General features: G+C 29.4%; 1 protein-coding gene and 1 long non-coding RNA gene across 2 annotated transcripts; one reads left to right on the top strand and one right to left on the bottom strand.

Moving 5' to 3' along the window:
• Window positions 1-5761: 5761 nt before the first annotated feature.
• LOC100305869 (uncharacterized) lies at window positions 5762-7586 on the top strand. The gene is made up of 3 exons (NM_001251015.2): window positions 5762-6026; window positions 6581-6840; window positions 7203-7586. The coding sequence occupies exons 1-3, from the start codon at window positions 5843-5845 to the stop codon at window positions 7407-7409; spliced, it is 651 nt and encodes a 216-aa protein (NP_001237944.1). The 5' UTR covers window positions 5762-5842; the 3' UTR covers window positions 7410-7586.
• Window positions 7587-12911: 5325 nt separating this feature from the next.
• On the bottom strand, window positions 12912-14839 carry LOC102663810 (uncharacterized). Its single transcript, XR_418687.3, has 2 exons — window positions 14616-14839; window positions 12912-13582 (listed from the first exon to the last, which is right to left on the bottom strand). It is a non-coding gene; the product is annotated as an uncharacterized lncRNA (long non-coding RNA).
• Window positions 14840-15270: the final 431 nt, after the last annotated feature.

Genomic DNA, 15270 nt, shown 5'->3' with positions numbered 1-15270 from the left:
CTTAAGTAATCAATTAACCCGTGGTGTAATCAATTACCAAATTCTTTGACTTAAATATATACCAAAAATAAAGTTTTAGGGACTTGCTTTTCATTTGGTTAACTTTAAGCATGATAAAAAAGAATAAAATTTATCTAATCACATTTATGTCTAAGCTACAACAATCAATACAATGTCACAACGGTTAAGTTTGTTTCGCATAAAAATAGACAAATCAAAAACCGCATTCTTCTTGTCAACACTCTAGGTTTAACACAAGCCATTATTACTTCATTCCCCTAAATCTGTAGTCATCGACCGCTTATCCTATGAAAGTAGATATAGATGCAATATAAAGTCCTAAAATGAAGAAGATTTCATCCATAAATCAAGCCAAAATATTGTTTGCTCCCCAAACCTAAATCTCCTTGCTAGACCTTTTGACAACTAGAATAGGAAACAACAAGTACTACCTCTACACAAAAAAAAAAAATAATGAAAACGATCTTCAATTTTTGAGGTATAAAGTTATCGTGAAGAAAATCCTAAAGGAAGAATCTTTATCCTTGATTAAGAACATTGGTAAGGCTTCTTAATTCAATCAAGATTTACTTGAAATAAATGAAACACACTAGAAGGGAAATTTAATAATATGTTTGTGGAAACTTAAAGCCATTTCAAAAATAATTTTTCAAATATTAGTTGAAAATAAGTTTGAAAATATTTCATCCCAAGATGGAAATGTGAGGATAAGGGATGAAAGTGTTACAACAAAAACAATAACACTTGTTTTTATACTAATTCATTCAATTTAAGTTATATTTAATTTTTGTTCAACCTGAAAAAGATTCTGCTAATCAGAATCGATTACAATAAATATTCTTTCCTCTATCACTTCTAGCACTAACACAGTCTTACCATGAGATAGCTAAAACCCAAGTATTTTATAGTCACAAAGCCATTTTTTGCTGTCTTAAACAACAAAAGTTTGAAGATTTACACAAAATCAACTTACAAATTGAGGATTAGCAATTACAACATAAGTAAACTAAATTGCTAAGCAAAGAATATAGCTTTTTGTATCAGAGTGTATCCTCCAAATATGATAGCTTTATTACTATTCGATTGGGAGCTTGATAACTTCGTTAATTTTTTCAAAGCTTCATTATTTTTTTTTGTACACAGATACATATAGGCTTCATTGACAGGTGATCATTGTGAGAGTGCGAGCCTTCGTGATTTTTTTGTTTACTTTCAACATAGCTTGCTTCATACATGTCAATTTCTGGTGGAGAGAAAGATAAAAAGTATTGTCCTTTTATGAGCAACATTCACCTTTTCTCTACTACTTGTATGATAACGGGTTGTACAAAGAATATTGTTTTGCTGATGGTACTTTTCCTGTCTTATAATACACACTTGAAATTCAAATAATGAGTCAATTTGAAAAAGGTGAGAGAACAAAAGCCAAATGAAACTTTTAGAAGAAAATCATCGACCAGAGCACACATATGTTCACCTTTATGTTTGGACAAAAGAAAACTTAGAGTAGATATAAATCAGAGAGCAAATTTCCTTAGCCTATTAGACAAAATAAAACGCAGTACATTGAATGCTAGATTTTCAAAAAAGCTTTGGACGCAATTATTTTGTAGCACGTTCGATGCTAAATTTAACTTATAAAACCAATGGACTGAGTCCAATTTCGTCACATTGGATGCATGTTCAACTAAGGCATTTTTTGCGTCTTAGGTATGAAATACAATACCGATGTCATGGTTGCACACGTGCTATCCTGGAACACTTCATAAACTTCATTGATCCATCAAAGTTTAATATTTTGTTATCATCAAATCTATAAGATTTTTAGGAGATTAAATATCTTCCATGTCTTTATTTCTAACATGACTCATAGGAATAATTTGTGAAACCTAAAATTAAATTAAAATTTTCTTAAATATAATATTTTTTCTTGTTATCATGTTATTGGTATAGAACATTCACTCGTTTTATTTTATTGATGACTAATTTCTATCGGAAAAATCTGACTTACCACCTTGAGTGAAATTCTCTACTCTCAATCATATTTTTTCATTCACAAAACTTGAACCTAAGATCTTGCTTAAGAAAATTTATCCAATACCAGTCGGACTAATAACTTATTATAAAATAAGATTTTATAATGTAGGCATATGTCACATGACAACATCATATCATTTTTTTCTCACCAAAATGTCACTAAATCATTTTATTTTATTTTTAATTCATAATATATATATATATATATATATATATATATATATATATATATATAATAGTAATTAAGGTGATTATTTAATTATGAAATATTTAATTACGGTAACCAATCATGATTTGAAACATTCTAATTAATACTAATATATATATTTTGATTTGAATCAAGCATTATTTAATCTTCTAATTGATAATATAGTTATTATATATTGTGATTATGATTATGATTAATTAATAATACTTTTATATATTTTGATTAAAATATATAGTTAAATTAAATTAAAAAAAATCTCACAAGAATTATTTTAGGTAAATGCATCTTAAAATAGTTTCTTCTCAAAATACAAATATGAAACATTAAAAAAAATCCTTTTGCAAAGAGCTAGTTTATTTTAAAAAAATAATCTTATCTTTTAAAAAAACCAATTTAGTCTTTTATGTTTTTAAATTTTGGAAATTTAGTTCTTTCATGTGTTAGTTTAAAATTAACCTTGTTAATAATTTTAACATAATGACAATAAAAAAATCATCAAAAAATTATAATTACAAACTTGGACTAGTTCTACATGCATAAGATATAATGGCGGTTAAAATTTTTTACTATAATTTTTAAAATTATAGAAATTAAAAAAGCCCTTTCCAAAGAATTAGTCCATTTTCATGTTCGATTTCTCTAATTTTTGTTTCATGAATCTTAAAATTGATATGAGATTACTCAAGATCAATGCTTTTCAATCGAAATATTTGAAGGGGTCACGTTAAACATGTGCTGCAAAAAATGGGTTTCTCCAACCCAAAAACTTGACCAAATTTGTTCTCTTTCATTCTTGATCGGAATGAAACAACTTTTTACTGTGTTGCTTGTATGGGAGAGGCGACTTGAATCCCTCCACCAAGTCCAGAGAACTAGACTTAAAACATATTCAAAACAAATTGGGTTTTAAAACCTGCGACAAGAAAAATGTTTGATTCTCACACATGCTTCAACGAATCATTTTATTTTCAAATACATTGATCCAAACACATAAGTTGAAAAAACTCCTTAATCAGTTTTAACATTCATAGAAAAAAAATGAGAAAAATAAAACATGAAAATAGACTAGTTCTTTGCGAAGGAACTTTTTTCTTTTTAAAATAATTAAACTAGCAACTAAAAACTACCATTATATTAATTATGCATATATGCAAAAACATGTCTAAACTAGTAAGTATTATTTTGTGCATTTTTTAACTGTCATTACGTTAAAAAAATTAATGACGTTAATTCTAAACTAAACTAACAGAAGGACCAGACTAATCCAAATTTAAAACATAAAAAAACTAAATTGAATTTGTTAAAAATAAGACACCAAACTAAATATAAAATATAAGATAAAAAATTAAATATATTATTTAGCCTATTATTTATTACATTTATTTTCTTCAAAGATTAGGTATCAAATTATTTTTCCCTATGCAACATCTGGCCGGCATTAATAATATAAAACATTTTCTTAATATTATAAAACAATTAAAAGATTAAATATCTTTAACATTTTACTAATATTATGAAATTTAACTTTACTTTATAATATAAAAATATTTGTACATTTAATACTGTCTTATTTTATATTTTCATTTTCCTAAAGTTTTAATTAAGATAATTTTCTATAGAGTCTTGTTAAGCATGTCCTTAGGACATTAATTGAGAAATTAAAAAAATTATTCTGAAAATCATAAAAGAATGTAAAAAAAATATCATATAATTTTGTGAATCTCAATAAAAATATATATTTTTATTTCATTAACCAATAGCCCAAACACACTTATTAGCATTTCCTTTTTTATATTTTACATTTAAGGCTTCTTCCAAAATCATTAAATGCATGTATTATTTCATATTTTCTTATTCCTTAAGTTTTCTCCTTCCTAAAACATTAATATATGATAATTAATTTTTAACGTCCCATAAAAAATTAACTTAAGAAAAAAGTAAACTGAAAAATAAAAAAGTGCTTGGAGATAATATATATATATATATATATATATATATATATATATATATATATATATATATATATATATATATATAATCATGCATTCATTTAAGAGTTTGGTATATCTTCATCAAACAATTAAGAAGTTTGACTCAGTTAATTAAACAATAACGTACATGAGTTATGATAAATTTTTAATACTTGAGTTTGGGTTTGAGTTTAATTTTTATGAATAAAAAAATCTTTATCAAATATTTTTTTAATACTAAAAAAAGATAAATAAGTAAATATATTAGTAATATGATAAATTTGCCTTATTTTAATAAGATAAAGTTTTGCTTCTCAGTTTAAAAATTTGACCTTACATTATAATTTCTTTTGTTAAGTTAAAAACAATTAGGGATTGATAATGATAGTGTGGAACACATAAAATATTAACATGCTACCATTACTATTTGTGCATAATAATTTTTGTGAATTATGAACGAATTTTATTTTTTTCATATTAGGTTTAAATATATATTTTTCCTATAATTTTATATTTTTTATTTTTATTTTGGTAATTTTTTTGTTTTAGTACTTATAAAATATATTTATTTTATATTTTATCTTTTAAGGTACTTTAGATAAGGTTTTAAACAATAAAAAAATATTATCTAAAGCACTAAAACAAATATTTTTTACATAGACTAAAACAAAAATAAATTAAAAAAATAAAAAATACTAAATTATAAAAAAATATTTAAACCTTATTATCTCAAGAAATGCCACTGATTAAATAATAAATAAATAAATAAAATAAACTGTGAATATGAAACGTGTCACACATGTTGAACACTGAGTAGTGTGTAATGGATCCATGGTCAATAGACCCAAAGCAAAAAGTTACTCCTTCAACTATACATGTACCACGCTCAGAACTACACTAGTTGTAAATTTTACATTCTGCTAACTGCTAAGTATATTTTTTTTATTTGTAAAACTAAACTTAAGTATAATTTTTTTTTATAGCAATTCATCTACACTATTCAATTATTTAAACTAAGTTTCTTTAATCGCCTCTATTTTTATCTAGTTTCTTTAATCACCTTAGCATGTATCTTTTCTTTATTCCGTAACAAATAAATATAAGAGAGTTTACATTAATTCACAAACATTAAACCAAAGCATGTCTATTAATTAATTACAACATTAATCTCATTCAAAAAATAATTAATAATTTTTCTTATGTCCAAATTCAAAATTCAAGCCAACTCAATGCATTTAATGAATTATTTATTAGGTATAATAAATTCTATCATTTCTTTTTTGTGAAAACGTTCATCCACCTCTTGAGAAAAATATAAAATATATAGAAAAACGGTCAATTGCTTCCACAAGTCAAACAGAAATTAAAGATTTCGAATCACACAAGTTATGTTCTTTCAATTTTATTTTCTTTTCTCTCTCCACATCTGGTATCTCTTTCTGTCTCTCTCTTAGTCAGAGACACATCCATCACTCTGCATGTCTTGTTGTATCTATAAATTAAATTCCTTACATCATGCCTTGCCACAGTGATTCACTCTAAGAGCTGAGACAACAAGTCCCTTCCCTTCTCTTCTTCTTCTTCTCCAAAGGCAAAGGTCTTTGAGATGGAAGTCTTAAACCCGATTGAAGGCAAGACCTACAAGCTCCCAGTTGGATACAGATTTGATCCAAGTGATGAAATTCTTGCTGGTTACTATCTCAGGAAGAGGATCATGGCCCAACCATCCCCTAATGACCTCATTCAAGACTGTGATGTTTACCAAACAGTGCCTTGGGAGCTGCCAGGAGGTTGGTCTAGAACACAAACACAAATCCTTTCTTTCCATTTGCTTTAAAAAAAGTTATGCTTTTTTTTAACCATCTGACTCTCTAGTGGGACTCGTATAAATACTTTTTGGTCTTTTGGATCGATTATAAAATTAATAACTGAAGTTTAGCTATATTTAAAATTTTGTTGATAATACACTTGAATTTGTGTGAAATGACTTATAGTCGATTTTCATAAAATATATCCTTAAAAAGAAATGGTGAGTCTCAAGTGTCACTAAGTCATCCGAGTAATTATGATGATTGTTAATAAAAGACAATTATTCTTCTTTAAAGATCTGTTTTGCCGGAATCAACCAAGCCCTTCCTACAAATTCAAAATTCAAAGTGTTTTGTTAACCTAGTCATTTATTGGTTTTTTATGGTTCTTTTGTCAGTAAACAATGTGTCTTGCCTTAAAAAAAATCCAATTTTTCCATGCCCCATGAATGAACAAACGGTTGGATATAAAAAAATGGTGTGTTTTTGGTCGAGTTTAATCTGTGTTTGTTTTCCTAACTGTGTTTTCTTCATAGGTGGTAGTAAGAATTTGAATTGGCAGAGGTTTTTCTTCCATGATTTGAGGACCCGTGTGTTCGAAAACCTCAACAAGAGAGAAGCCGGGAACGGTCAATGGAGAACAATAGAGAAAGCTCAAGATTTTGAGCTCTCTAAAGAACAGGTTGTTGCAAGAAAGAACGTTTTGGCTTTCTGGGAAGCCAAGGGCAATGGTTTTGCCAAATCGAATTGGGTGATGCATGAATTTCGCCTCGTCTCGAAATCGCATCCTTCCATGGTAAACAATAGAACAATATCCATTATCATTGTTACTAAAAACTATAAGCATGCATTCCCTCTTTTTATCATCTAATTTTTACTTTTTCTTTTCTTTTACTACCTTTCTCTCCCTCCCTTTTTTTTACCTCAAAAAGGGGTGAGAACATTTATAAATTGTAATGACACTTTATCAAAATAAATTCTTCTTTTTCACCTCAAAATGGGATGGACATTTATCATGACTCTTATCAAAATTGAGCACATTTAAAGTAATGTCTTATATTTCAATTAAGCTTATGAGTAGTATATATGGTGCCAACTTGCATTTGGTTTTTGAGTCTTGTGTGTCTGATCATGACTGAATTTTGAACTCTAATGTAGGTGTCAGCTATGGCTGTGTATCGCATATTCAAGACGAAGAAGGAAGGAAGAAAGGGAAAGAAGGCAAAAAGGTCTGAAGGGGAGACCTCTAGCAGCAGCAGCAGTGAGGAAGAAGCTATGGATGAGACACCCATTGTCATTGATTTCACAATGGAGAATGGCACTGTGACTGGTCCTCCCTCTCCTGCTACCAGTGAAGCTTCCTAATTAGTTAGATTACAAGTTGCTCAAAACCTTCAATAGTGTAAGAAATTAATTGTGAAGCCCCGTAGGCAGTAAAAAAAAAATCTTTATATATCCTTCTAGTCATGATCTGTGTATATGGAAGTTTGTTTTGTGTATGGGCTCATAAATTTTCTAATAAGAAGCAACTGTTTATTATTCATTAATTAGTACTACTCTTCTTCACTAACGTGCTTCATTTTATGGAATAATTACTTATTTGGTACTTGTACAAACTGTACTTTTTAAGTTCCACCCTTAAAAATCTTCCCTATATTATAGAGACTGAAATTGATGATTTTTTTTAAGTAAGACTAAAAAATAAAATTTTAATAATTATAAGGATTAAATGAGTAATGTTTTCTTATTTTATTTTATTTTGTTATGTCAAATTGAGAATAGTTATCATGAAGGGGGAAAATGAAAATTCCTATTCCGAATAACGTTGACCGTTGCTTAGAATTATCAAAAGGAAAATGATTTTTTTGAGTCAAAAATACGATCCAGAGTATGGTAACAATAATCCAAAGAATACATACAAAAGGGGGGCATCCAAAGAAAGTGGCTAGAGAAGAGGTTCTTTATTATCTAATCATAACCTTTATGAAAAAATAAGCTATACCCTATGGGTCGTATAAGCATACAAGCCTCGCAATAAGGATGGTAGTGCCTAAGTTTTTGAGGCATCAGCACATGGATTTGATTCGCATCCTTCTTTCCATAGAACTCAATACTCCATTTATGAAATTCTTCCTTTCACGTTAAGGAGCAAAAGATTATTATTCTTCTTGGTGAAAGTGAGGATATAAGGAAAATAGATATTTGAACATCTTCGAGTATATATGGTTCAAGGAATAAAACTGGATTTTTATTGTGAAATCTATATCAAATGTGTCTTTTTGACAATAAATTTTTCTTCTAATAAGAAGCAAGCAAAGCGGATTTTGTTTTAATAGTTTACTCAAAAGGCATGTTAGTTATAATGATTGATAGCCACTTTAGTCTTCTAAAAATTAATAAATAAAAAACTATGGATGTATGTTAATCTCTTCGCTTATAATTTTTTCCTTGATGCATTGTCATTTTAAAAAAAAAATATTCGACATGATAAGAATAATTGAATTATAAAACTTGGCGTTGGTCGAGTTAGTGAAGTGAACAAGGCACAAAAGGGAAAACTTGGTGTTGGTCAAGTAGGTGAAGGGGTGAAGGCACAAAATATTCTTTTATGATTCTCCCGCAAGCTCACATAACGCAACCCCTCGCATTGAGAATAAGATTCTTGTCAATAATGCCCACGCTGTTGACGATTTATAAAATTATTTTTGCGGTTGTTGAAACCATCAATTACAACAATCGTAGTTATATAGATCTATACACTTACTACCAAAATATAATAGTAACATACATAATTTAGATATGAGAATATTACAAATAGACCAAAACCCGGAAATCCCATCACCCTCTTTCAAATTGAATCCCATTCCCCCTACAAGTGGTGCTGGACCGCATTAGTTTATTTTATTTCATTTTAAATTTCAAATGGTTCTCAGCAAATCAATTCTTATGTATTAAGAAAATTATATAAATGATGTATATAACGAGATATAAGATGAATTGAATGATTAATGAAAAAAGAGAAGGAACAAAAAGATCGTTAATCTGATTCTCTTGCTAACAAAAAAAACTAACCATTAACATTTGTCGATAAAAATAAATAAATAAATGAGGAACATAATACTAATTTGTTCAAATATTTTAGTAGTAAGAAAAACACACTAATAACACAATCTTTATTATCAACCCAAATTTATCAAACATCATAAAATTCCAAAAACCTCACTTTTTATTTATTGAACTTTTCTCATTATTTTATAATGAGTAAAATATGTTCTCAACCCTTGTGCTTTTAGTGAAACTTGATTTTAATCCCAAAACTTAAAAAAAAAAAAAAAAACAGTGATTTTCGTCACTCCTCACAGGGAAAACCATTTGTGATGAGTAACAAGAATCACTTGGTTTTCTGAAATTCAAAGACCAAATTGATGGAAGCTACATGCGAAGAAGACTGTAGGTTTATCCATGATATGTACATTTCATTAGTAAAGTAGGGATACTTTGTACATGGTATTAAGACATTGGATTCAACAAGCATGTGAGGTATCTCTCAACGTGAACCTAATGGGTAAAGAAAAAAAAAAAAAGAGGCAAGTTCAAAAGCAACTGAGGTGAGAACTGCCGACCAAAGTTTCTTGCAGCCATGGTAGTAGAATCTTTGATATAGGGGATTTTTGTGCATCACTAGTAAAATTCCTCACGTCACTGACATCATGCACAGTAATGTGAGGTTGCGTAGTATTTGCTGACTTTCCGGGCCAAAATTGTCAAATGAAGCAGACCTACACACTGGACCATATCCACTAAAGTTTCTTTACTATCATAGTCAAGATTTGATGAACGCGAAAAAATTGGGAGGTTGCTGATAACGACGTTCTAAATCTTTTTACCATTCTAAATTTTGTTTAGTCATGCACACAATTTCACACTAGAGTCTAGAATCAGTGGAAGATTTTGTGTACATAGAAGTTTTATTATTATAAAGTTTATTTTGTAAAGGGTCATTGGAGAATGACTCTCCCGCCAAAGTTTTTTGTATAGTGAAGAATGAAGATAGCGTTGAATCATAGCTATTATTGCAATATAGCATCAAATCCACTTCCTAAGATGTTTCTGTACTTGTGCAGCTTTAACATTTAATGGAGCTGCCAAACATGTAGTTATTGTAATGCTATTCATAACAACAGTGTTTTTTAAATATGATACCAAAACTAATAAAATGCATTTTGACTTCTATCGTTAAAATTTTCCACGAGTGATTCACAATGTGACACTTAACAACGTAGCACCAATCTAGCTAAACAAGAACCAAGGCATGCAGCACATGTTCACTAACATGCTATATGGCAACATAAAAAATAACAAAATAAAAAATAAAAAACTTGAGCAAGAAAACTTAAGTTATAAAAATCCAATGACCAAGAAAGGAGCCGAATGCAGGGCTTCTTTTTGAGTTGTGAAGTAAATGAATAAACAACCAGGTTAAATTCTGACATTGTACCCTAGAGTCCGATGCATAGCATCACATTTCGAAAGTGAGCCCAAAATTTCATTTTCAACAACCGTCATAAATTCTGAACACAAGCTTTCATAACAACAACATTCAATAAACCAATACAATCAAGATTGATTAGAAGAATGAAGTAGGAAGAGTTAATAAAGAGAAAAAAATTATTTATTATCTTTACCTACTTATAACACATCTTCCACATAAAACGGACCTTACATGTTCAGTCTTATGATAACCTACCATCCACTTTTAGTATGCCAGCAGTTCCATAAGTCATAGAGATACTGATTTCTGAACACAGTTAGTTGATCTTAGGATACCCAGATAATTAACTCCACTCCACCACTAAGAATAACCCAACTCTTTATGTAAAGAACGCAAACAATTCCATCATTTTGTATTGTACACCATCATATTTTAAATATTTTTTATGTGCATTGGAGTGACTGTGTGAGAACTAAGGAAAACGGAAAGAAGTAAATGTTATGGAAAAGAGTGGGAATAGTAACTAAATTTTAAAACAGCAAACTTGAAGAATGGATAGAGTTGAAACTGGTATACAAATAATGTAGGTGGAATGAAAAGATTTAACCTAAGATAAAATGAGGAGGCATATATATGTGTTGTAGATAAATACATGTAGTGCTACAATGCCAATAGAAATAAAAATAAAGCAGTATATTTTCTGATTGCCTGTTTATAAGAATGAAGTACATTTAGATAGGAGGATTTATTCCATTGAGTGATTTCTACCAAAATCCCCAAAAGAAGGAGATGGGAATCCAATAAACAGGAAGGGGAGGAGGGTAAGATATGAAAACTTACTGTTTAATACAGATCTTAACGAGGTAATGTTTCACCTACTTTGGTACTCTTACTGAGCTAGGTTAATTTCCAACCAAGAGGGAGTAAAGTGAATGCTCTTACTGCAACCAGCATCAGCGCATCAATGCCAAAACACCAATCTTTGTTATACTCTTCACTAGTTAGAAAACTGGTCAACAATTTCAAAGGACAAAAATATTAATGCATAAGATTCATTTCTTACTTGTTTATATTTATTGGATTCCAAACATTATTAGACAATTATTAAGGATATATTGTTCTGAACAAAATTAAGAATATCAAGAATCAAATAATTAAACAATAAGTACAAGAAACATAGAACTAGAGATAGAGACTATAATAAGAAGATATAAAGTAACAATACAAGTGAATTTATATCCTCACGACCTCACCGGTTTTCTGAAAATGAAGAACATATTAAATCTTAAAAAAATAAGTTATTTCAATGTTTTGATTTGATAGACAAAATGAAATGGATGTTAGACCATATTAAACTCGATTATAACTTGTACTATTGATGCACTAACTCTCTTTGCAGTTAAGCAAGGCCAAGATACATAGCTGTTGCCTGTCCTTATTATGTTCAGCCATTGATCACCACCAAAATCTGTACCATTCCCATCTTTATCATCACTACCCTACCACCATCACTCAACACACTTTGTAAAGACCATCATCACTACTGCAAAGATCCTTACCACATCTCTACCGGCTTTTTGGTAGAAGGCTTAATATCTTTGACATTTCTCCACTCGAAATCAGAAATGCATTTCAGGCTTTCATTGTACAAAGTTGTGAATAGGTAGCATCACTCATAAATAACACCAAAATCAAAGAATACAAATTTTGTTTCTAAATTAATAGCTTTCTTTCCAATTTCCTGGATCATTGTGCCTAGGTAATGAGGGATTAAGAACTTCACTTGCTACGATATGTCAACTGATAGATTAGAATAGTGAAGATAACCTATCTAATTTCATTGAATTATCCTTCCTTTTTTAGAAAAATTTAATTATAGTAAAATACTATGTATCAAATTCATCATCATTCACGAAACTTTTTTTTTTATTTCCCGTTTTCATCTCAAAATTAAATCTAGTAAACTATCCTGAGAAGAGGTAAAAGGTAAATTTAAATTTCTGCCAATACAAGGAAGGCCATCAATTTTGTGTAGTGGCTAAGGAGATTAATTTCTTAAATAATACAACAACATATTTTGATTGAGAAAAGAGTAGAAGAACTAGCATAAAGAGGATATATAACATATACAAAACATAAAAATAAATAATGCAGCATGAGTTAATGTTATCTTTACACCTGAAAAGGAAGAAGAAAGACAGAGAGATAAGAAACAGTCACAATAGTTTACTTTTGTTACCAAACTCAACATTAAGCTGTCCAATGCAGTGCTAAATAGTCAACATAGCAAGCTAGGAAATGCACATTATCATGGTAAGTTATCAAATTGAAATTTAAGTAATTCTTCTTTAACCATGCATGAAATGGTAAGAATATACAGCTTGTAACTACATCATTCAGCTTACTCTTATTAGCTTTATTAGTTCACTTTGGATAAACAATCAGTTTTTGTCACTTTTTTGAGATGGCTACTGATAAAAAAACGATTACTTCTCAAAAATAAGAGGTAGCTTAACATGCCCTAATTGCATAACCAACCAAGCTACCATACAATTCTATTAAGCTGTAAATTTTTTTCTAAGATTTACCAATCTCACAACTACTATAATTTACACAAAAAATTAAGTAACTTCACTAGTAATGCTGAATCTGAATACGGGTGTTATTCACAACTAGCTGTCACATTGAGCAGGAGAGGTGCTATTCCGGCCTCATGCAGTTGCCTCATATTTTCTTCTAAAGATCAAGCAGCTGATCTTTTCACTAAGGCTCTGTTACCTGCTCCTTTCAGCATGGTTGATCTTCACCAAACTATCCGCTTGAGAGGAGGTAATACGCGTGTTATTCACAGCTAGTTCTGCACGTGGTGTTTATTTTTTCACAGCCATGTGGTCCCATGGAGTTACAGCAGCACTGCTTTTTCCCATTTGCACCTTTATTCTTGCATAACTCTTGTATTCACATCAGTAAAAATCAATGAGAATGATCAATTCATTATTAAACTAATTTCCTCTCATGAAGCACATCCATTGGTGTCCCATGCTGCCTAAGGGAAAGGGAAGCACTCTGTTCAGACTTCAGACTACAAAGCTATTTAAATTTTAGGCATCAAATAAAGGTCAATGATATATCTTCTATAACTTCTTGTATTGGGCATAAAAAAAAATTAAATATCATAGGCTTTGTTTCAACCCAAAACCAGAAATCTAAGTTGTTTTGGAGAATAAGATATTGTTCAATTTACACTCTTTCATGTACTGAATCCAGTTGACAGCATCAAGCTTTTGAAGTTATACTTGTACCTACTAAATTGTTGCATCTTGCTACCAACATTTTCCAGGTATGACAATGAAAGCAAAATAATAATTTCAAAGCTATCTTCGGAAACATGGATTAGGTGGATAAAAAACCAAGTTAACTAAGCATTTATTCTTCATCAATTAGTGTTTCTTATAAAATATTGCTTCCTCTAGATAAAAGGGTTAAAAGAAAGGTGGAGGGAAGAAACTATAGCTTTTACAATCATCGTGCTCATATACTTAATATATTTTTTTACCATGGCAAAGGCATAAGTAACTTATATAAACGGATAAACCAACATAACTTTGACACTTCCGCTCAGACTTTTCATTTTGCTAGATCTTTCAAGGATATTTTTTAAAAAAAAATATTTTATTTCTTTTGTTGGACGGCAGGTGAATAGAGCAACCCCCTCATTCCAACATGTGCCAAAATTCCACATCTTTTTGTATTTTCATTTTCAATCTCTATCCTAATAACAACTAGGATAACTTAATGACACAATTATCAAAGAGTGAAGAAAAATGGGCAAACTACAAAATTCAACATCAACAACACGCAGACAACTAGCTCAAGTTGTTCACCACCAAATACTAGTTCTAGAATGCAAAGCTTCAAAGGCACAAAGACTAAAAAGAACAGCTACCAAAATTGAAAATGACAAAAACCCATTTTTAAAACTATAAACAAAAATCAAAACTTTTTTGGTGGGTCTGATTTGTTTTGACCAAAAGTTGTCATCTTTGGCAATCACTGGAGACGGAGAAGAGAAGGGTTACCAAACAAAGGATTAAGAAGTCGTTTGTCGGCATTGACTGCGAAAATTGGGTTTGCTTCAAAGTGCAGTTTGGAAGTGAACAAAGTTTTGAGCTGAAACGTGTGTGTGATCCATCAGCATCATCGCTATTTGTCTCCCTTAAGTGTCAGTTCCATCACCATCACGCCATAACATAACCAACCCCAAGGACTCTCGCCATCTCTGACCATCATGAGAAAAATTAATTTTTCAATGAGTATTAACTGTGATATAATGCCTGTTTTATTTTAGTACTATTATCTATAACTATTCTTTCAATTAATTTACACTCTATAGAAAAATTAATTTAATTAATCAAATTAAATATATTAATTATTTTAAAATTATTATTGTATTATCTTAATGTTCACTTAATTACTTTTCACTTAATTACTTTTTATTAATTTTTGTAAAAAGAATAATTATTTAAAAATAATAATAATTAATGCATCTAAAAATTAAACAAATTATCTTATAAAAAAGATAAATAAATTTTTTTAAAAATATATTATAGCTAGGAATTGGAAGGACAACTGTAAAAAAATTTCTAAAAATTAATTAATTATTATTAGGCTTAATTATATTTTTAATCTTTTTGGTAAATCTATTTTTATTTTCAAATTGAGAAAAAAAACATT

This window comes from Glycine max, chromosome 16, assembly GCF_000004515.6.
Source record: "Glycine max cultivar Williams 82 chromosome 16, Glycine_max_v4.0, whole genome shotgun sequence".
Classification (NCBI taxonomy): domain Eukaryota; kingdom Viridiplantae; phylum Streptophyta; class Magnoliopsida; order Fabales; family Fabaceae; genus Glycine; species Glycine max.
The sequence above is the reverse complement of the archived record's forward strand: the minus strand, read 5'-3'. Positions and strand labels throughout refer to the sequence as shown.